Raw genomic sequence first — 22,014 nt, forward strand, 5'->3', positions numbered from 1 at the left:
GCCTACTATTCCCTTCCAGATGCCCAACAGGGAAGAAAATGGAGGCTGTTCAAACATTTTCACTCTGATTTTTCTTACCTCTGCTTGAGCAAATCCTCCACATCTTTGCACATCCTTCTCCCATCCAACAGCCGCTGTATGAGCACCTCATAGCCAGTGTGAAAGGTGAACTCCTTGCACTGGAGACAGAAAGATAAAGAGCTGAGGTGATTTGTGCACATAGTTTGCAGGTTTACCAGATGCCCACTGTCAGTCATATGGAACAAATTAACTTTCTGGAAAAATCAAAAGCACCTTTAGATTTGCCCAGAGTAATGGCAGCTGGGGCAGGACTATGGGCACAGGTACAGCTGAGGTTTATCCAAAGTGAAAATCTGTAGAAGTTTTTATTAAATCAAGAGGGTTTTTTAATACTGAAAAAGAGAAGTGAGTCACAAATTTTGCTGTGTGGAAGGCAGCACTAGCTGTCTGTTTGGGGAAGTCACATCTAGCATTGGGTGTGGGGTCTTTGCAGAGCAGAGCTGTATGGTAGAGCAGCTCTTAAGGACAACAGATGCTCTTACCATACATTTTCTAGAAAGAATGGTCAGAACCAAGTCACTGCCACAGGACTCTCAGAAAAACAGTGATCTGCTGTCTAGACATGAGTGGAGAAGTGAAGGAATCTTGTGCTCGTATTGATCCATGGGGCAGCCGTTGTGCCACCCAGTCAGCGGTGGGGTGGATTAATGAGAGGATTCAGAGCACAGGGAGGCAATTTGCTGTTAGACAACATGGGTTCTGATGTGCTGTTATGTTTTCCTTTAGTAGTGCTGTAACAACTCTTCTCATTGTTGGAATGAGTCTGTCTCTGGTGTAAATTCAATGTGACAGGGTTTTGGGGTTTTTTTTTGAGTAGAAGACAGGCATGTGGGGAGCTTTGGAATGTGGACATTGGATCTGCAGGAAACTGAAAGTCTGTGTTTCTGAGACACTGGCCAGTGAGCGCTGCTTCCCTTGGTTCTGTGGTCACCACCCAAGCTCCTGTGCAATACATGGGACTCACTTGTGCCTTTGGGAATTTTTGCCGCCTGTCCTGCTCCACGACCCCAAGTGGCAAATGCAGCTAGCTAAGGCAATCTGTGATTTCCAGCCAGCCACACTGGACAGGCCAGGTTGTGGAGCTGGGTGGAGTTTGCTGCCCCAAAGCCTCTTATCTCCTACCAGGGCTCTGCACTTTGCGTGGCTCAGGGCCGTGTTGCCCTGCTGTGGGCTGCCACTGCAGATCCCTCCCCATCACACAAGTCCATGCATCACACTTATCCCTCTCCACGTGATCCATCAGAGCACAGCCCTGTCATCTCAGACAAAAATATCTGAGTAATGAGAAGAAAAATAAATTAGTCTTGCACTTCTTTCATCTTTTTCCCAACTTCCAGATTGCACTACTGCAATGGTAAATCGGAGTCACAGCAAAGTCAGCACTGCTGGGGAAATGCTGGGAGCCCAGAAAGGGAAGGGAATAAACAGAGTTCTGATGTGCTCCGAGTGTGGCACTGGGAGAGGAGTTTTGTGTTCTGCTCCAGGTCTCCCACTGACTCACAACAGGATCAGGACAAGCCAATTTTACTTTGAGAGCCTCAGTTAACCAGTACATAGTGATAATGTTATTGACAATGTAGTGGTGAACGTTATAGCATTATGGTAAAATCATAGACTGTGTAACCATAAAGAGAATGAATACGTTCCTTCCCTCAAGCAGTTTATGTACAATACAAGTGCTTATATGCGAACTGAATAGAGTTTATACATCTATCCACTGTCCTCTAAGCAGTTATTGTTTAATAAATGTGTTAGTTCATTGCTCTCCACCATGACTGCAAAGAAGACAGCTGTTTAAGTTTTGGGACTCGGGAAGGATCCAGGCAAGCAACTGCTGGACACTTGAGCTTCCAGCTTTGCTTCCGTATTGCTGGGGCTGGAGTGGAAGAGGGCGAGCTCTGGGGGTGAACGGCAGCGGCAATGGCAGCCCCAGTGCTGCTCACCCACCCTCGCCCTAGGACATCTGTGGGGATGGGCAGGCCTGGGGGGCAGCGGGTTTTGCTTCTTCAAGTAAACCTACAGGTTTTAGTAACATTTCCAGTGCTACAGTTTCTTGACAGCAGTAATTCCTTCTTCCTTAATGGACACTCTTACTACCAGCAGTGGGGAGAAAGGAAAGACAGTAGGATAATGGTTCACAAGAGACACAGACAAATGCCTCTACCAGCAAAGTGTCTGCACTACAGAGCTAGCAAGATAATAATGTAGATAAAAGAATATGGAGAGAATGCAATGGATCTGCTGTTACCACTGTTGCAACCAGAGGAAAACTATAGGATTACATATGCTTATCTGATGAATATGATCACCCCTTAAGAAACAGGATCTCAAACCCAAAACATCAGTTTTCTTAATGCTTCCAAGGGCAAATTACACACACACATCCCAGGGAGGGATCCTGCTGTGAAATATATGAAAAGAAACACATTTTGGACATTCACAGAGGAAAGTAGGAAAGGTTCTTGATAATACCCCAACAATGGACTTTTCACATCCCCCCTCTCCCTGTTTTTTTGAGGACATCCCAATGGCAGAAGGCATTGCTGCTGTAAAAAACTCTCAGAAATTGCTCCCTCTGCCTGGCAGAAACTACTCTGGTTAGATGCTCCACAACCAACTCACAGCCCAAAAATTTTGATTGTATATTTTCAGATGCAATTAACTACATCCCATATCTTTGTACACAGCTTCCTTGTCCCAGAAATGCTGCCCAGAGGTAAGTGAAAATATTATATGGGTTTCTATCATCCCAGCAGTCAGGCATATTGCCACAAGCAACAAACTGAGAGTGACAATCACACTGTAAAGTTACTCTGCTGTTTCTGTTCAACATATCTCTTTGTTTAGTAAATGCTAAAACTCACTTAGTGTCTTCCCCCACCTCTTTTAAACTGGCCTAGTTGCCCTAATGAAAGGATGGCAAATTCCGTATGTCCAAGAGAACTGCTTATTAAATTCCCTAAATGGAGAATGCAGCGTCAGCTCAATATCAACCCAACACCACGCATGCAAACACCAGAGTGCTGGGGGTCAGCCTGCTGACCAGCAACCCTTCTAGGGGCCTGATACAACTACCTAATGCACTCAATTCAGCCATTTAGACATCTTGTTCTAAACCATAAAAATGCAGAGAAGAAATGCCATATTGAAAAGTGCATCGAGGTTCACTCTGCCTTGGTGTCTAAGACAATTAATTTTGCAGCATGCCTAACCAGACACTCTCTGATGTCTAACAAGATACAAAACACAGTCTGAGTCAAAGGACCCCTTGTGAACTACGCTGCCCTGGGTGGCACAGCAGTGCAGCCTTCTTGGAGCTCTGCAAACAGGCTTGCCTCCAGGACATTTACCAGCATTTTTCACCAGCACTAATGCAAAAGGAACAGGTTACTGTTCCCTTACTGCTCCCCACTGCTCATGACAGATTCTGTGCTCCATCTTTTTGCCTTCCTACTTGCTTACTTCAATGATTTTAGAAATGCAAAAGCCAGATTTTGCTTATTATAATTATAGGAATATTTTAGCCCTGTAATGCAGATAGAAAGATACCCGTTTAAATGTGCAATCTGTAATAGCACTTGCACATTCCTAGATCGCAGGCTTTCTACCAAGCAGGGTATGGGAGTAGTGTTCTCACTGCTCATTCTGTGCACTTGTGTGTGCATGTGTATGTGAAGTGCAAAGAGCCAGGTCCTTACTCAACAGTTTTGCTTTTTTTCTGCTGCCCGCTAACATGAGTAAGACATGAACTTGTCAAAAATGGAGCCACTGCAGCCACGTGTGAAGGAGAGCTGAAGTCTCCTCTGAAGGAGGCATCACTTACTGCCCGCTACATTTGTGGGGGTTTTGCCCCTGTGGCTGACCCTTGTAGAGGGATTTGGCTCCAGATAAATGCAGGTCTTAAAAGGGCTTCCTACCACAGGTACTCATTTAATCTTTCTTCATTTGGGGGGCATCAATCTCAAAATTTGCTTTATTGTCCTCACTATGTGTTCCTGAAGAACATGGAAGCCGTATTTCAGAAACCACAGCATCCAAAACAGAAAGCAGGGCTGCCTCAGCCTCCCGGGCAGCAGGTCTGGCTGTGGTCTAAATAGCACGTGCTTCTGGCACTTCACAGGCTACAGCAAGGAGGGAGAGGAAACACAGGCAGCTGACAGCCCAGGTTTAGACAAGTTTAGGCTGCTATGGTTGCTCACCCTGCAACATGGCTTCTTAATTTCCAACCACAATGTAGCTGTAAATCATATAGGCCTAAGTTTACTTACACAAACATTTCCCTTTCATTTCAACAGCTCTTTTTCTTCTTTCATGCATTACACAACTGCATCATCTCTCAACCTCTTCTTGAATCCAGATGAGCCTCCTTTGCCCTTTCCTGAGATACTGTTCTTTCATTCCGTTGGTTCCTGTGTGTTCTTGTAGTACCTGTTCAAGGCTGACTAAATCCCTGTTGGACAAAGATGATGCTCTACTACGCCAGTAAGGACTGATGCTTTGTACCATGGCATTCATGTGTGCTATCTGAGAAACACTTCTGGTACATCAGAGGAAGGTATTTGCCTTCTTCCACTATCAAATCACACCAGTAGCACCTAATTGAGCTACCTTCTATTGATATAACTCTAATTTTCTCCTCTTCTGCAATTTTACTTAACAAGGTCCCAGAGTGTATTGGACCTTTTTGCTTCTGATCTCTTATTCTCATTTTGCACTTTGAAATTTTATGTGCTGTCACCCCAGGCTTGAAAGTTATCCCGTACAATATTTCATTCTATGTATCTGTTTCAACAACAGCTACTTCCAGCCCATTAATGTCTTATGCCAGTATCTCCAATGAATATATTGAGCGAAATGAATCCCGAGACCAGCTTTCGAGGTCCCTTCCTCCAGCTCAGGCATTTCCATTTCAGCCCAAGCCACCAGCAGCTGCCCCACAGCAGTGTCTTTGCCCGTTTTACAGTTCTCCTCCTCCTGGGTCTGCTCTGCCGTTTCGGTTTTCTCCTCTCGTTTCTTAAGGATTTCCTGTGTAGCACCATAACAGGCCCCTCATTTTCTTTGTCAAGACAATCAAGACAGCAAGATTGCATCACATTAAACAACTGTTTAGCCTTGATAAGTTGTCTTGCCTTTATTCTGTTTTCCATTTATCACGTTCTGTCACAGTCAGCTTTCACATTGAATAGTTTTGCAAAGGCTGCTCAGGTACTGCTTGGGTACGTCTCAGCTGGGACTTTGTGATGATTGTAAGAACTAATGAATAGTCAAAGAGCTATTTTTTTTAATTGGAAAAAATGCTTTAATTAGATAATGAATATATTCATTACATGTGTAAAACATAATTTGTTTATAACAAAATCTAGTTAGTTCTTTGGAGGAGGGTGATTTGAATCACCACCAGTAATTCATCTCATTTCCAAGAAAGTGATTCTGCATAGTCAAAGTGTTCGTGGCTGTGAAAGAGGATTTACTCTTTGTTACCTTAACAAAAAAGACAAATTAATCTGCATTGTCCAACAGACCCTTAATCACTAGTAAGAAAGTGCTTGACAAAGGGATGTCGGTGTTGCAGGCAGACTCACACTGTCCTGAGAGTCTTCCATTAACACTTCACACGTGCATCGGTCTCTGCCCCAGAGCCCGGGGTTTCTCTTCTCATGGGGAAAATCACAACTAATGGAGAAGTAGCATCTCCTCTCCTCTTCCCAGTTACAAAAATTGCTTCCCTCCAGTGCAATAAGCCCTGTTCCTCCAGAGATGGAAGGAAGGTGAAAGGGAGTATATGACTGAAAACCACAAATTTTATGCTCTAGTTTAACCGAAATAGCTAGAATACTTGAAAGGAGGCATGGAAGAGTGCAAGCAGCGGTGTTGGCAGTAAGCACACTGGGATATGCTTTCCTCTTTCAAATTCTTTTTTTCTCTGAGGCGTAAGGATGCTGTTCCCTCACATTAGCACTTTCCTAAAGAGACAGGCACCCTGGGACTGTGCCATCCCATCTAGTAAAATTTTCTCCATGGGCAATCACGCAGGTAAAAATTGGGAGTGAATTGTGGGAGAGATTATTCTGAGCTGGCTCTGAGCTGGCTCCTGCAGCCCTGAAGGAGAAGCTCTGAGGAGTTTGGTTTGGTAACAAAGGCCACAACTAGGAAAACTGATGGTGTCAGTTCCCTGCCCAGAGGGCAGAAAGTTATTAGGAATATAGCGGGGGGGTAATATAGTTTCTTCTTAACTTCCTGGTGGCTCAAAGCCTAGTAACCTTGTCCTGTGCCTTGCATCTTTAACTAGCTGAGAATCTCTTTTATGAGCCCTGTGCTGCTGGGTGCTCTGAGGGTACTGCAAGGATTTTAGAAAATCAAGTGTCTGTGTTTTGAAGTTATGAGGGTACTATTGCAATAACTTTAAGTAGGAAAGACTAAAATGCTTTCCTGGTTACTGAAGCATGGTTTTGGTAAACAGCTGTTACAGTGGACTGAAGCAAAAACATCCCAGCAGGCTTGTGTCCAAAGCGCTCACTAAATTGCGCGCCCTTGTATGTCCAACTACTAATATTCAGAAAGTGACGTGAATTGATCAAGTCATGGTGGTTGTGCTGTAGGAGCCTGCGGGCTCTTCTGTTGTGGCTGGTTTTCTTGGAGCATTTCTAACACCACACTGGGACCTGCTTTGCCCATCCAGAGCTTTTTTTACAGGTAGTTTACATACCACAGTTTATACCTCTAACCGCTCCTGCAGGGTAAGCTGGCTTGTCAGCAGCCCCAGGGAAGTGCAGCTGAGGTCCTATGTCCTGTTTGGTAAATGCCACTGCAGCTCCACCTCAGCTTGCTGCATTGCTCAGGGGAGCTGCAGTGCTGGCTGTCAGAAAAAAAAGCTTCTTTGCCAGCACCTCCAGCTGCAAAGCCTGCTTACTTGCTTTTTGCAAGGAACTAGGTCCAAGGTGGTACACAGGGAGAGTAACTCCGAAGATACAGCAGAGCAGCTGCACTACCCTGACAGGGAAGAAGGGCTGGAAAAGAAATAACCAGGTAACAGACACTGGGTGCATTGCCTGCTCATGGCAGGATAGTGCTGAGCTACTGTGGTGAGAAAGATAGTATCAAAATCCGCACGTTGGTTTGCATATCTAAGGTGGGCCTGGCTGCAAGTGTAGTGGTATGAGCCCTGACAGTTATAGAATCTATCTATAGCTATCAGGTATTCTTATAGCCCAATGATCCTTCATTTAGGAATTACTTGAAATGTATTATCTGCAAATATTAAAAAAAAATCTTCAAAAGAAACCCACTTTCTCTAAAGTTTGTCTTTGTTCTTAATGGTATTTTCTCAAGGCTTGTATCAGAAGTATTATCAAGATGGGATCTGGACTGAAAATTATACACATATTGCTAACTCACCTAAACAAAGTGTTCATACAGATTTTCAAAAGAAAAAAAGAAGCAGCTGAATCTGTTATGGGTATCTTTGGAATTAAAAAAAAAAATCAAACTTTTTTTCATCATAACTTACCTTGTTTAATTAAGGTAAGCTCTTGACAATTAAAGTAAAACAGAAACTTAAGATTCATTTTTCCAGGTTCAGAAATGAAAAAACTACTGGTGTGAGGAGGAAGTCTAGACAGAACAGGGGATACTGAGTTTTGAACAAGCATCATTCTGCCGGTATCTTTTCCAACCGTCAGAAAGAAATCCTTTCTCTCCATAGCTGTATCACACATTATCTCAGTCCTGGACTGAAAGTAACCTGTTCTGACCAAGTTATATCAATGAACTGTATCATTGCATCACACCATTGTGTACTGGCACTGCTTAAAAAGAGCGTTTCTAGTTCTTGATCTCTTGATCTGCTAGACTCCTTGTCAAGTGCTCAGTATTTACTGTCTGCAGGTGGGCAGCAAACAGATTGAATAGCCAACAGTCAAACATGATTTATAATCTCAAAGCACATTTGACTGGGCTGGACATGTTCTATCGTGTCATGGTCTTTCACTGTAATTGAATCACTTGCTTTATGTTTTGGGGTGGTTTTCTTTCCCCTGGGATACTTTAAAATTTCCTAGTATTCTAGGAATACGTTGACATGATACCAAATGGTTTAGGATGTTTACTGCTCTTTTTCTGCACCACTCAAGCTACCCTGAAATAAACTGTGAAATAAAATGGGACAGCAGTAAGCACCACTGATGTGTGTACCTGATGTCCAAGTGACAGCTTAAATCCCTGCTCCAGCTCAGCTGTGATACTGAGGAGGGGTGCCAGGCCCTACAGGGCCCTGGTGCAGCAAGAAGCAGTAAGGTATTGCTTCCCTTTATGTGAGATGCTGTCCTAGCTCTGCTCTACACCAGCAAGACATGAAAGAGCCTTTTTTCAACATAAAACCTGAGAGTCTCAGCCTGACCCTCTGCTGCCCTTGTCTGGAAAGGTGTTAGCAGCTGACAACCCAGCTATGCAACCTAATTAAGAGGTGAGCACATAAACAGGGGAGGATCATCTGTGTCCAGAGCAGAATAGCATGGCAGAAGCCTCTAATAGAGACAGTCTCCTCCAGCCAATGCTTGGTGTGATATTGCTGCAGCACAAACAAACCATCAGGCCGCAACAAGGCTTTTACCATCAGTCAGATTCTACTGTCCATGTTGCTTCTCCTTCCTCCAGAGGCCAGACCACACTGCTCCTTCTCCACCTGACCCCCTCTCCCACCATCTTCAGGGCTATATAACTACTTAGTGGAATGAGCTACAGCTGCACATCATCCATGTCCATCAACCCACTGCCTTCAAGGCAAGGCCACGGCTGCAGATTATCAATGCTAATCAACCCACTGCCTTCATTGCTTTACGTGATATGAGTCCTTTTCTATAAATTTTCATGTGATAACCAACTGGTTAATGAGTTTAAAAGCATACAACTGTGCTGCATACTGCTGTACTGGGCAAAACCTCCTTTTTCTTATTGCCTGGAACTGGTTGGAATGGCCAGGAATGCAATGGTTGCTCGTGCTTTCCAAGATTGAACTGACTACAGAATTTATATGAACTTAAAAAATCAGTTGTTTTGTTTTGTTTTTTAAAGTACATGATTTTTCCACATAAGCAGAAAAAAGTAGGTGGGCTGGAGCTGCCTGTGTAACATTTCTGTCATTTCTTGTAAATTCACTGGTTGCACATTAGAAGCATAAATGTTTGCTAAGGATGTAGGTGGCTGTCTTGGGACTTTGTGATAATTTGAAGAGTTGATACAGGCATTTTCAACATGAGGCTTAGTTTGCAATTTCACTGCAGCCTGTGACCTAAAGCTGAGGTGCAGTACTTGTCATGGTGAGCAAAGAGTATTTATTGCCAGACATAGCACAGATGTGAATGTTGAATGGGACCTTCAAAAATCAGCAGGAAAAAAACATTGCATTTGTAGCATTCCAACTGCCAACTCTGCTCCTTCCTGTAATGAGGTAGGCTGGAGAACCTCAAAGGAAAGCAGAGATTCTCATCAGACCAATCTACAGCAGCTAGGATATTCAGAAATAAATTGAAATTTGGGTTTCACAAACTACACAGTAGCATTGCAAAATTGGTCACGTTGAGCAAACCAGTAGCCTCCCTGTGGCCTTTTGCTCTCTATGACATTGCGGGTTTTCTCTGAGAAGGAAATGGTTGGTTTAGGGTTCTGCTGACAGAGGAATTTGCTCCTCAGCTTCCTAAGCCCTCACCCTCACTGACATCCTGAGCTGCTCAAGCGTTACAGATTAGACATTCTCATAGTCACAGCATGCGGTTTGCCTCTCTTCATATTTTAATCACCCCATGATTTGCATAGCTACAAAGTAATGGCTGCACAAAAGCCCTCTCAACTTTTGCAGGGGTTGCTGGGCTGGCAGACTAATAGCACACCAGGAACAGGCTTGGAAAGTCTCAGTTCCAGCCTAATAAAAGGATTCTGCTGTGCTTGCTACCTCCACTATAGCTTCCCTTCTTAATAATATGATTCAATAATATTCTGAGAACGTGCAATGCTTCCTAGGGAAGAAAAACTGTAGCTTAATTTTTGGTGTCTATAAAAGAGCAAGTGTTCTGTTTTTCTTTGCGTAGCCGTGTTTCTACATCTCTAACATGACTAATCACAAAAGCAGTCCTCCAAGATTTAGCCAGAGGACTGGGGAATGTGACAGTAACCTTTGAACTTTCAGCTTTTTTCAAACATTACATGGAAGGAGCTTTGCCTTTTGCAAGGCAGAAATAGAGCTTCGGGGACATGCCACAGTGTCACCTCCTTAGAGCTGTCCATCTGCCCATCTTTTGTAACGCCTCAGTTCAGGAACCTTCCACAAAGGACACAAGCAAAGTCAGGAACTGGAAACCTTGTGCCGTCCTTTTTCACAAGAACTCTTTCTGTGTACTGAGTAGAAGAAAAAGCATCTTGAGATGCTGTCATTTATTGGCTTATCCCAAGTGTCTGGTATCATAAAGCAGCTAGAGAAAACAATGCACTTTCTCTTGAACTGCGCATATTCTACCAGGTTGAGATCATGCTTTTATTTGCCCATTTCCAGGAGCTGTCACTGACTTCAGCCTTGCCTTAAAGTTCCTGCAGGTGGGGGTCTCAGGATGTTTCTGTCTACTTCCAGCTTCCATGCTCCTGCTGTGCAGCAGTTCAAACCCCTGATGCTTCTGTGCTAGAAAAAGGAGAAAGGGACCAGCAGCCAGATGTACGTCCCAAGTAAAAGTGTGACAAAAATTCAGGACATTCAGATATAACAAACTTCTGGAAAACCTTTGTGTTGGGGATAGTGAGATATGGGACAGGAGGAAGCCAAATCCCTCACTAGTTTTAAAATGGAGCTTGATGTGGCTATATGACATGAGTTTAAGGTGGTGGCATCCCTTTGTATTTTCTCCATGTGGTGACTTTAGACAATGGCTAAATCCATGAAGTAAGGTAGCTTCCTCCTGGGAGCCAACAGAGGGGCCTGACGTGAGCATTTGCACCTACCTTTCTTAAGGGATGGCACAGGTTTGCCATGGTGCCTTCCAGTCTGATAGATAAAGGAGTCAATGGTGAAATCACATGTTGCTTCAGTCTCTTATTCAATGATATTAGCTACACAAGAGAAACTGGAAGTAAACTAAGGAGAAATAGAATCTTAAAAGTAGAAGATACTTCTGTTTTATACAAAATAATTGTCTGAGTTTGTTTTTGTTTCTTTTCCTCTTTAGTTCATCCGCTTCCAGGTCTCTCTTACATGAGAGTTCCTCTCCATCTGCAAGCACTGTGGGCTCAGACCCAGACCGCTTTGAGCAAGGCAACGTGAAACAACCCTGCTTGTTCTGAAGGTCACAGGCACTGGAGCCAGACCTGCTTAGTTGGTACATTAATTTGTTTAAAAACCTATGTGTCTTTCTCCTCCCTGTCTTAAAGAACTTAGAATTGTTTCCTGTTAGCCCTGAAAAAGGCACTAAATACAACATACAGCTGCATCCACACTTTCTGCTTCCCCTATAAATGACCCAGGCATTTTGTCAGCAGTTTTTCTGGGCATGGAGAAAAGGGTAAAGTTTCAGGAAATCTTCCCAGTCTTGGTGTACAAGGGGAATGAATTAAAGATTTAGTTAATTTCTTAGTGAGGATTATTCCAATAGCTACATATTACCATTTCTGGTTTACAAGGGTTCTTCGCCACCGAAATAATAATTTTCAACATATCCTGTTACTCAATATGATGCAACATATTCTTACACTCCATTGGGTGGTGTATCACAAAGTCCTGGGGAATTGTGCAATCCAGCAGCACAAAATCAACTTTAGGCTTTTACAAATTCTTAAAACAGGGGTTTCATGTAAGTAAAGCCAAGCAATTTGTCCAGGTGGGACAACCATGCCACTATTACATTACCTTCCGGGAGGCATTTCTCTGTGTTTGCTCCTACTTGCATAAATGTCTCTCCACACAAAAATAATAAAAAATTGATTAATTCTGGGTATTTTAATGAGTTTGGTTTCCTGTTCCCCTTTTTAGTTAGAAATTTCACCTTAAACCTCCATCTCCAGAGGAAGCATTCACCAGATGTGAACTTTTTCATAGAAACCCACCTTTACCTTCCAAAACAGCTCCCCTACTTCAACTGCGTTTTCCTGCAAAAAAGATTTTGTCAAAAACGTGAGTCCTAACCAAAGTGTGACTGGGGTCTTTCAATGGCCAGTGACTCCTTTCCTTCTGGTGCTCCTGGGGATTTCCATCCTGCTGAACAGAAGCCCCAGGGCTGCTGTTCATCAGTCCTGACACTAATAACCCTCCAGTAATTACAGCACCTATTGCAGATAGTATGAAGTAATGAGACTCAGACCTCAGTGTTGTTGACCACCTGTTTTCTTTTTTCCCTTTTCCCCTACCCTTTACTTTTTGTTTTTCTTTCCTTTTAGGAAATAATGGGACCTGGACAGATTGAGACCAGCAGCAAACAGCATCTTGGTTTGAAAAGTCACTTTAAAGAAAAAAAAGTTTGTGTTTATTTATTTGCTCGGAATGGAACAACAGAAGCTGGTATCTCTAAGCTAGCCCAAGCTGGTCAATTTTCACTTAATTCTCAAGATTCAGAGTAAATAACTGTTGCCTTCTATTTCAAGCAAAAATGAAGTTGCACAAGAGTGTTTTACCAAGAGCTATGGAACTTTTCAATTCCTCAGTCTTGTTCAGTGACAGTTTTCCACCACTTTGAAGAAGTACTAAATTCCATTTACAGTAAGGGACCAATTCTTTGGGGAACTGAAGAGCTGCTGGGATCTACATGCATATTGTCAACATTTTTTTTAACCTCGACACCCTGAGCAACACTGAGTGATCCCCATGCAGAACTGTGCCCCCCAGCCCTCACCTTGTCTCAGACTCCAATCCTCAAACTCTTACTGAGCAACACGGTGAACTTTGTACATTATTGAACTGTGGCTGCTAAGAAAAGTTTTATTACAAAACCTAGATTAAACAAGTGTTTTCTGTGCCATCTGCCAGCCAGAATCTACCTTGCTGCAGTATGGCATGAAAACAAAATCAGAAAAAAGGTCTTTTTCAGCTAAAAGGAGCTGAAGAATTACAAACAAAACAAAACTAAAATCTGTTTATCAGGCAGCCTAGTTTGCCTCCCATATCAGTATGCAATGAGTGTAACTGGATTGAAATTCAGAGTCTTCCACTGTGCCTGCAAAGCAGCACAAGGTCAGCGTCCCCAGTCAGACCCTATAAACTGAAGAAAGAGAAGTGGTGCAGCTCTGCGCTGCTGCATTGCAGGAGTGCAAGCCTTGTGGGAGGAAAGGGATGGGTCATGAATCACCCAGTCCTGCAAGAAAGAAAATACGTTGAAGTGAGATTCACAGGGAGACTCTGAGATTCACCCTGGAGACTGTCGTAGGAGAGGCCGAGAGCTGGGGTTGCTCAGCCTGCAGAAGAGATGGCTCAATGTGCATAAATACCCAGTGGGAGGGAGTAGGGGAGACAGAGCCAGGACTTCTCAGTGGTACCCAGTGACAGGGCAAGGGGTAACAAGCACAAACTGAAAATCAAGAAGTCCTATTTAAGTATAAGAAGGGTTTTTTTGCTGCAAGGGTGATGAGACTCTGAAACGGTTTGCTCAGAGAGGCTCTGGAGTCTCCATCTTTGGAAATACTCAAAACACTGGTCCTGTGCTGAGCAGGGGGTTGCCTGGACATTCTCCAGAAGCCCCTTCTAACCTCAGCTGTTCTGTGACTATCATCAGAAGCACCTCAGCAGGCTGCTTTAGCAAACCAGAGGACACCCTCTTCGATCTTTGTGTGAATTGCTGTTACAGATCCACAGGATCCGTTTCAAGCCATGTGCAACAAATACTCATTTAACTTGGTTGTGATTATTAGGTATGTCCACGTACGTGCAGATGAAAAGAGTTGATGAGTCAGCTATTACATATTTAAAATTCATACTCATGGCACAGTTAAAGTTGCCATAAATAAGAATCCTCCATTTCTCTGAGCCCAAGCAAAACCAAACAACTTTTGCAGAGCAGGACAGATTAAAACAAACCAGACATAAATGTGTAAAAATGTTAACAAAATTGTCACAATGCTTCATCGATCAACCAATTTAAGCAGTCAAAACCCCTAGATAAGCCACTCAGTTTTAGCATGGTCATCAGAAAATTTTAATAAAACGTAATTACTTAACTGTCTAATTATTTCAGTCGCTGACCTAGAACAAGATTTTTGTAAACCCATTAATCTACCAGCTCTGGAAAGCATTCTGCAGCCTTAGGACCAGCCCACACTGTTTAAACCTCCCCAGATACTCTTCGTCCTGGTAGGGAAGATGCTCAGCCTGATGTGCCACATGCAGGCCACAAATGAGCAATAACCAAAAGCTGCAAACACAAAACTCTAGTCCTTCCATTTGAGCTCATCACCAAAGAAATAAACCACCCCAAATATGCTGTACTTGGTTCCTCAGAGAGCCTCCTAGGTGGTATTTTAGGAATACGGGAGATGGAAGTAGACATCGATGTGTTTGTCTCGCTGTTGATATCTGTGGTGGGAACATGAGTTCATTTGAGCTTCATTTTAGCTGTTAGGCTCTGCTCAGAAGTGATTTGTGAAACACCAGTGTTTCCACAGCCACAACAACTCACCAGGTCTTCTACTTGTGACTTCCTGTGACTTCAGTGACTTTTGGGAGATTGCACCCCCCTTCACGCACGCTTCTCATCGCCCCAGTGAGCTAAGTGTCCTTGCCAGACCAGCGGGGGGAATGTAGGAAAAAAATTCGTGTAAAAAACCAAATAAAGCAGCCTTTTCCGTGGAGATGAAGTTGACCTCCCAACAAACACAGACATCAGCTGGGGAGCCGGTTCAGCTTTTCTGAGTTGGTTCCCCCTTTATTCCCCATTTCCACAGACACCCACCAGCATTGCCTTGCCCTGGGCATGAGCAGGGCCACCGCCACCCGCCTGCCTCTGGTCACACTGGAGTTCAGAGAGACGTGCTACGTACCAACCACAGAGCCCGGCCTCCCCGTGCGCCACATGTGGTGAGATTACCTATCTTCATTGGCCTTGTGCCAGCAGATACAGGTGCAACAGGTGCAATCCAATCCAAATGAAACTCCGAGATGCCAGGGTGAGAGGTTTGGCAGCCACGTTCTGCCGCGGCCCTGCCAGGGCTGCCCGTTCCTCCCTCCCCACCAACCTGCTGCCCTCGCTTCCTCCGCGCCGGCCTGCTTAGAACAGCCCCTGCAAAACTTAACCTCTACAGGAAAGCAGGGTAGCTCCTGGTATAAAAAAACACTTCCTTTTTGAAGTAAAATGGTTGATATTGTATTTCTTCAGAACATTGCCTAGTAAGTCTAGGAAATAGTTTTACTGTGATGTTTATAATTGTCTCTGCACTCCTGTACTACAGTTAAGAGCCTTGTTAGATGTTAAATTATTTATGAAAGTAATTACATCTTTTTTGGCATCTATAATAGACCATTGTGTGAAAAGGCTACAGTAACAGTTGAAAGGCTCACCTATGAAGTCAACTTTGCATTGGACCTGATGCAGAATACAGCCTTAAGTCAAACCAAGAAAGATTAAGCAAGCATCTTTTTTTGTAACAGGCTCTTTATCTTAAGCACTTCCCCAGCTCCAACTGCTGTAGCACCTGGCCATAACCACAGGTAACGCACAGGCAGGAATGTGGCAAGAAGTCCGCAGCAGGGCAGGGAGGCAAATCTTGCTATCTCATGTTCAAAGACTGCATCATATCTGCTGGCCCACACCTCCAGCTCACTCGTGCTTTTAAATCTGTGAGAATCCACAGGCGCTGAGCTTATCCCACTGCTGAGAACAAACAAGCACTTAACACTTTCACCTTTTTTTTTAAAAAAAATCCTAAGCACCTTAGGACCCCCTGACACATTTTCAGAATTGACTTGGCCACTTGCGTTTGATCCAAAGCTGCCGAAGGGAACAGACTTGCTCCCACTCAACTCTTGGCACTTTGGAGCCTGCCCCAAAGCCAAATGCCTCCTTTGGAAGTCTTCCTCATTCCCCCTTTCCAGATGAGTGGGGCAAAGCCAGTACATGGTGCCAGTAAGCACCTACCTACCTCCTGGCCAGAAAGAGCTGCATTTCAGAAGGTTGCAACTGGAGCGTTGAGCAGCATGTTGGAGACAAACAAAATAGAAGGAAAAGGCAATGACAAGAATTTCAGAGGAAAAGCAAACAATGAGTAAAAGAACATAGAAAGAGACTAAGAAAGAGACTCTGTAACAGAAGGGGAAATATTTTCTTGATTACTGTTTGTTTTGTAAACCCCACCCCCCCCCAAAAAAAAAAAAAGTGCTTAGATCTCTGCTTTAACATAACCCTGTTAAAATGAAACTCAGCTGGTGAGCTGGTGTTGCGAACTTACTCCCCATTAACAGGGGAATTTACCTACCTGTCTAACATGATGCTGGAGAAGACAGGTAATATCTGTCACATTTGTACAGCAGCCCAGCAGATCCATTATTAATATTAATCCATTAGCAACTGCCCTGCACTGGCTATCAGAACTGATTCGTATTTTCACATCTCTAATATTTTCCAAAAAATATTATTCAGGGGTAGAAAGCTTCTGCTAAGAAGCACACTTTAGCAGAGGCTTTGAGCAACTTTGCCTTAAACCATTATGGAACATGTGCAGGTTATAAAACCAAAAATTGTAATAAAAACTTATACTAGTTTTAGCCCAGTCCATGCTACAGAGAAAAATGTAAAAAAAAAGCACAAGTGTGAAATTTTAGTATAGTACTGTCACTGCTACATTTAATCAGGGAGAAGAGAGATTAGGTCACTGCTACATTTACTAGGAGAAAAGAGAGATTCAAACTTCTACCTGTTATGAGGAACCATTTGCATTTTCCTGAAAGACAGCACACCATGTTCTTACAAAGTTTGAGGAACTTTTGAGAAGCTCTGGGGAGGAATGAACAGAGCTCTTTCTTTGCTAGTTGGGGAAGATCTGCTGCTTTTAGGGTTACTTGACATATCTTACATTGCAATAGGTACTAAAGAAACTTCTGTGTACCCAAATGTTTACTGATGATAAGAGCAGGGAGTTGTTGCTCAGGTCTACGTTGTCAGGGTGAATTACAGAGACGGGGTGCAGCAGTGTCCTTAGGCAGGTCTTAGAGATCAGGGATCTGTATTGAGTGATCTGCTATGGTGCAAATACACTTTTTGGTTCTTAATCATAAAGACAGTTTCCGTTCACAGTACAAATCAAATAAAGGAGATAATTGCTCACTGAAGCAAACCGCGCAAATACATTTCCCTCTCACTAATCAGCATAACAGAACCTTATGAACGCAAAAGTAATTGCTGATCTTGTGATTTCAGAGTCAAGCTGTATGGTTTTGCTGCATTGTACAATATCCTGTAAGTTTTCATTTTAAAAGACTTATTGCATAGCTAAAACTACCATCCTGCAACCACGTTTATTTCTGCCCTCTTAATCAAGCTTGGTGATACAATGTTTCCAGCCAAACAACATTAAAAACAAAGATGTTTTTCTTTAAGGAAGGTGTTAGCATCAAAACTAAGCAAGGATTATAGTTGTGGTGATGTGACTAAGCACAGAAAAAAAGTTTAGGGAAGAAGAGCCATGAAGAACTGGCCTGGCCGGATTGTCAACTGGTGTTAATCACCCAAACCCTACTCCACTCCACGGACTATGCCTGATTCATCCTCCCTAAAGACCAAGACCTTGAAAAGTAAATATACCAAATGTATCAGCTCTAAAAATCAGACAGCACGTTTTCAAAGGAAGTCCAGAAATGCAAAAGCTGAAGCTCCCAGGGCAGCACTGGCTTGCAGTTGTGTCCTACCCCGTGCATCAGGCTGTATATATACTGTGTATATATATATATTAACTGTATGCAGTTAGTAGCTGTATAAAAGAGGAGGCACGGATAATCTTGTGTAGGTGTGGTCAGGCACAGTTAGAGTTGACATCAAAATTAACTTTTGCATTTCCTTATTACATTTTTTTTTTAAACTCTTCAAATCTCGTAGTAGAGTGGGGGTGGGGAGGGCTTCCTGGAAGTGCTGGGAGGAAGGTGGTTCACTGAAATGTGTTCTTGCATCTGTCCTTCTATTTTATACCAAGAGAAGGATTATTGTGAAGAGCAACTGTATAGAAAGAAAGCACAAGCAGCAAATAGACCATGAAGGAGCTGTTCTAGTTGGCCTGATAGAAAAACAGCAGCAAGAATTCATATGCCTTCATGTCTTTCTTTAAGTCAGCCCTAGATGGTGGAAAAATGCTTGCCCAAACAAGAGACAACCATGTGACATCCTGTTTATCCAACTTTGTAATGTTAGAATTTTGTTGTTGGGAGAGTCTTTTTCCTTAAAATCTCCACTGAAGAAGCAATCGCAAGAGAACCTCAGGTTATCCTTGACAGAGAAATGACTAGCGTCTTTTTACCTTGTAACTGCAGAGAAGGAGCTTGAAAATAAGACACCAAGAGGTTCTTCAACCAGAAGTCAAATAACAAGAACAGCGCATGTCTACTTGGTTTAGTATTCACTGGTTTTAAGCCAGTTGTGAGTGTTCAGGCTTAGCACGGCAAGGGGCACGAGGTCTTTCTGCCGGTGCGGTACCCTGGGTGGCTGCATGCCTTGTGCCTGCCCCTCTGCACCTGGAGGCAGGCATGGACTCTGGAGGGGGCTCAGCCCTAGCAGCTTGCAAGCACCCGGCTGACTTTGCTCTACAAACAAACACGAGAATCAGGCTGAAATTAGCAAGAGTTCACCTGCTCTGGGGAGCCACTCCTAGGACTGAGGACACTCGCTGCAAGCAAGTGCTCTTAGGTCCCTTTCACAAATGGTCTCTGGACCTAGCACAGGAATTGGTTTATGTGGACTGGCTATATCCTTTACAACGCATCCTTCTGCCTAAAATCAAACACCTGGGACAACCAAACAGTACTTTTTTGCTTGGAGACAAATTTGTGTTTTTACTAAACTAAATGCCAAACAGGATTAGTTTTAAACTATTTCTAGAACCAAGCTGTATTTTAACAGATTTTTGAATTCCTGTATTTTAACCTATTTTTTAATAGAGGAAACACACATGAGATGCTCACTTACCCAAAATGCATCTTTAAACTGCAGCTGTGTCATTGTCGCCCTGTGGAGGGGAGGAATCCTTCAGCAGGGTCGTTCTCAGATGAGAGCAGCAACAGCAGCAGCCACAGCAGCGAGCCTTGTTGCCGTACCCCAGCCAAAGCAGAAAGCGCAGCACATCCACAGACCTGTCTCTTCTGAGGTCAAGCTGGTGAAAAAATAGCATTGGGCAGTTTCAGGCAGCTCAGGGTAATGACCTATAGCTGCAAAGGGACAGAGGGGAAAAAAAAGCTCTTGCTCACACACATAGACATGCATGCACTCAGCACCCTAACCCCAAACCTGTTTCTCTTCTGGTAAACAGTTAATATTGAAATGAGGAAGCAAGGAAATGTCAAATGATGTCAGGCTGCTCCCTGCCATGTGTGCATGTGAGTGGCTGGCAAATTAAAAAAAAAAAAAAAAAAAAAAAGAGAGAGGGGGTGAGGCGGGGGGAAGTAGTACAATTCAATGATATGATTTGATCAGCTGCAGGAGGAGAGAAATCAATTAAAATGCAAAGGAAAACAGCACAATACAAAGAGATAAGCTATGGAGGAAATCACAAACTATCATATAGCACTGTGGTCTTACACAGAAAAGAAAAAGCAGCAAAAGAAATGTATGTGCCACATTTCTCCAGTACCTTCTGGGGCTGGCAGGTGCCCATGTATTTGCACATGGGAAGCGTAGCTCAAAGTTGCATTTTGCAAGTGACAAAGCTTTTCAAGACTCTGGTTAAATTAAGAACACTGTAAAGCATGCAGGTGTCAGCACACTTTCAGATACCTGAATGCCTGTAGAGAGAGAAAATTTCTGATTTGCATGCCCTCACGCAAATTCTTATATGAATAAGCAAGATATGAGAAATTTGGACGATCCAAACTCCTAAAAAACTTGATAAGAGAACTAAGAGTTTTTTAGCACCAGGACCTGAAGTGAAGCTTCACACATGCCTGAACTGGCAGCACGCCCAGCGCCACACCCGGTGTGCCCTGACATCAGGGTTTCAGGCAGCTGGTTAAATAAGCTAACCGATCTGTTACAATGCAGCTGTAAATACTTGATAATGAGGTAATACATCTAACACTTCCATGAAACCATCTTCAAATTACTGGTCATACAGGTGAGGTTGCCTCTGTTTGCCTCCTTGGAATGTTTTAAGGATTCTTAAATATGTGTTTTTAAATACTCACTAGCATTTTCAGAGGGTAGGAAAAAAGAAGAAAAAACCTCCCTATCATGGTTGCCTGTGCAAAAACGTGTCCTTCCACAGCAAGAACACATCAGGCCTGACTTTGCTATAGCTAATTAATATTGCTCCTGATGCCCGGGTGTCACTTTTTTCTCACTGCCCCTGCAGCACCAGCCATGCCAGCATACTTCCATAGCGAGGAAGTCGCGCAACTTCACCGAGCTCCAGCGGGACACAGAGGTCTGCTCAGAGAGCAATGCAGCAGCTGGTGCCAGAGCTACCAGCAGTCACTCCCTAAGCAATTGGTAGGTGGCATTTTGGAGAATTGGCAAGTTTCCTTCCTGGTGGTCTGAAGAAGCCCAAGAGCATGCAGAGACTTTGAAGGGAAAAATGAAGCGCAAGCAAAGGAGAGCAAAAGAGAGAGTTTGCAGGGCCAGAGCTGCACAGCGGCTTTGATTTCATAAGCAGCAGGGAAAAGCATTGTGTGAGACGGGGAGAAGGAGAAATGTGAGGATTCACTTGCAGAGGGTGCTGAGGCAGAATGAGTGAAGCTTTCTTACAGAAGGGAAAATTCCCTGAAAAAATGTAGTTTGAGGGCATGGACACTTCATAATGCTTGATCTGTAAGGAAAAAAAAAAAAAGAATGTTTTATCTGTCTTTCTACATGTTTAAAACTAAATGTTTCCTCTTAGTATTTACGAATTACAGCTGTTTTGAAATGGATAGCTTTGATGCTGTTTGGGTTCATAAAAATGCATCAAATGCATTTTGGCCCTCCAAAGTGATATGCTACTTTCTCATTATTTTAGTTTGGCCCCAACCAAACAGCCAATTACTTGATTGAATCTCACGCTGAGCTCTGCCTGTGTCTGTCCCTCCCAACAGTGCTGGTGTAGCGGGGTCACCTCCCTGAGGAGCAGCCAGGGATGCCTCCCTACGTACTTTAAGCCTGGGCAGTCTTTGTGCTGCCGATGAGTTTGTCTCTTACCGTTGGCTGCAGAAAGGCCTGCATCAGCCATGTTTCTAGTTCAGTTATTTTGATGAGCTGTTGTCGGACATTAGCTGGTGTGAGCTGTAGCCCCCGGCTCTGATGAAACAGAGCTGTTGGGCAATGCTTCCTGTGGAGCCATCACTGCTCACGCATCCCAGTGTTGCTGGATTATATCCAGAGGGTGCTGTGCCTTGCAGTGGTGGTCAGGCTTTGCAGGGCTGTGGAAGAGGGAGAAAATTACCTCAGTTTTGCAGCTGAAGAAATTGAAAGCTACAGCAAGCAGTCCCGGCAAATATGACAGCCCTGGAAGTGAAGACCTGGGAGGGGGTTCCTTCTTCAGGGAGTCTTCTCCAGGTGGTTGTGCTTTGCAGCAGCTGAGGTGGGAGTAAGGTGTCGTCAGCCCATTGCACCAGCACCGGCCACAGAATCCATGAGCCCACACTGCTCAGTTCCTCTGCATGCAGCAGCATCACCTCTGCTTGGCCAAGGTATAACAACCTCTCTCCGCAGCTGGTAAGGAGCTCTCTGCAGAGCCACGGGCGTACCTGCCTGCTGCGCTGGCCGTGACCAGGTTCAAGAAAACTGGTAAAGGATTATTTTCCTT

At 43.7% G+C, this 22,014-nt stretch overlaps 1 protein-coding gene across 3 annotated transcripts in view; it reads right to left on the reverse strand.

Annotated features, from left to right (window-relative positions):
• Positions 1 to 21,622, reverse strand: part of PSTPIP1 (proline-serine-threonine phosphatase interacting protein 1) — a 54,743-nt gene extending 33,121 nt beyond the window's left edge. Inside the window, exons 1-4 of one of the 3 annotated variants that reach the window (XM_056347584.1) lie at positions 21,408 to 21,622; positions 20,979 to 21,039; positions 19,209 to 19,447; positions 79 to 179 (exon numbers count right to left, since the gene is read on the reverse strand). In XM_056347584.1, the coding sequence (XP_056203559.1) occupies positions 79 to 179; positions 19,209 to 19,241 (134 nt within the window). In that variant the 5' untranslated portion in view covers positions 19,242 to 19,447; positions 20,979 to 21,039; positions 21,408 to 21,622. Of the gene's footprint in view, positions 1 to 78; positions 180 to 16,950; positions 19,175 to 19,208; positions 19,448 to 19,486; positions 19,565 to 20,978; positions 21,040 to 21,407 lie in introns of those variants that run through there. The other 2 variants (XM_056347585.1, XM_056347586.1) reach the window with 2 other exon arrangements.
• Positions 21,623 to 22,014: the final 392 nt, after the last annotated feature.

This window comes from Falco biarmicus, chromosome 7 (genome assembly GCF_023638135.1).
Source record: "Falco biarmicus isolate bFalBia1 chromosome 7, bFalBia1.pri, whole genome shotgun sequence".
Lineage (NCBI taxonomy): Eukaryota > Metazoa > Chordata > Aves > Falconiformes > Falconidae > Falco > Falco biarmicus.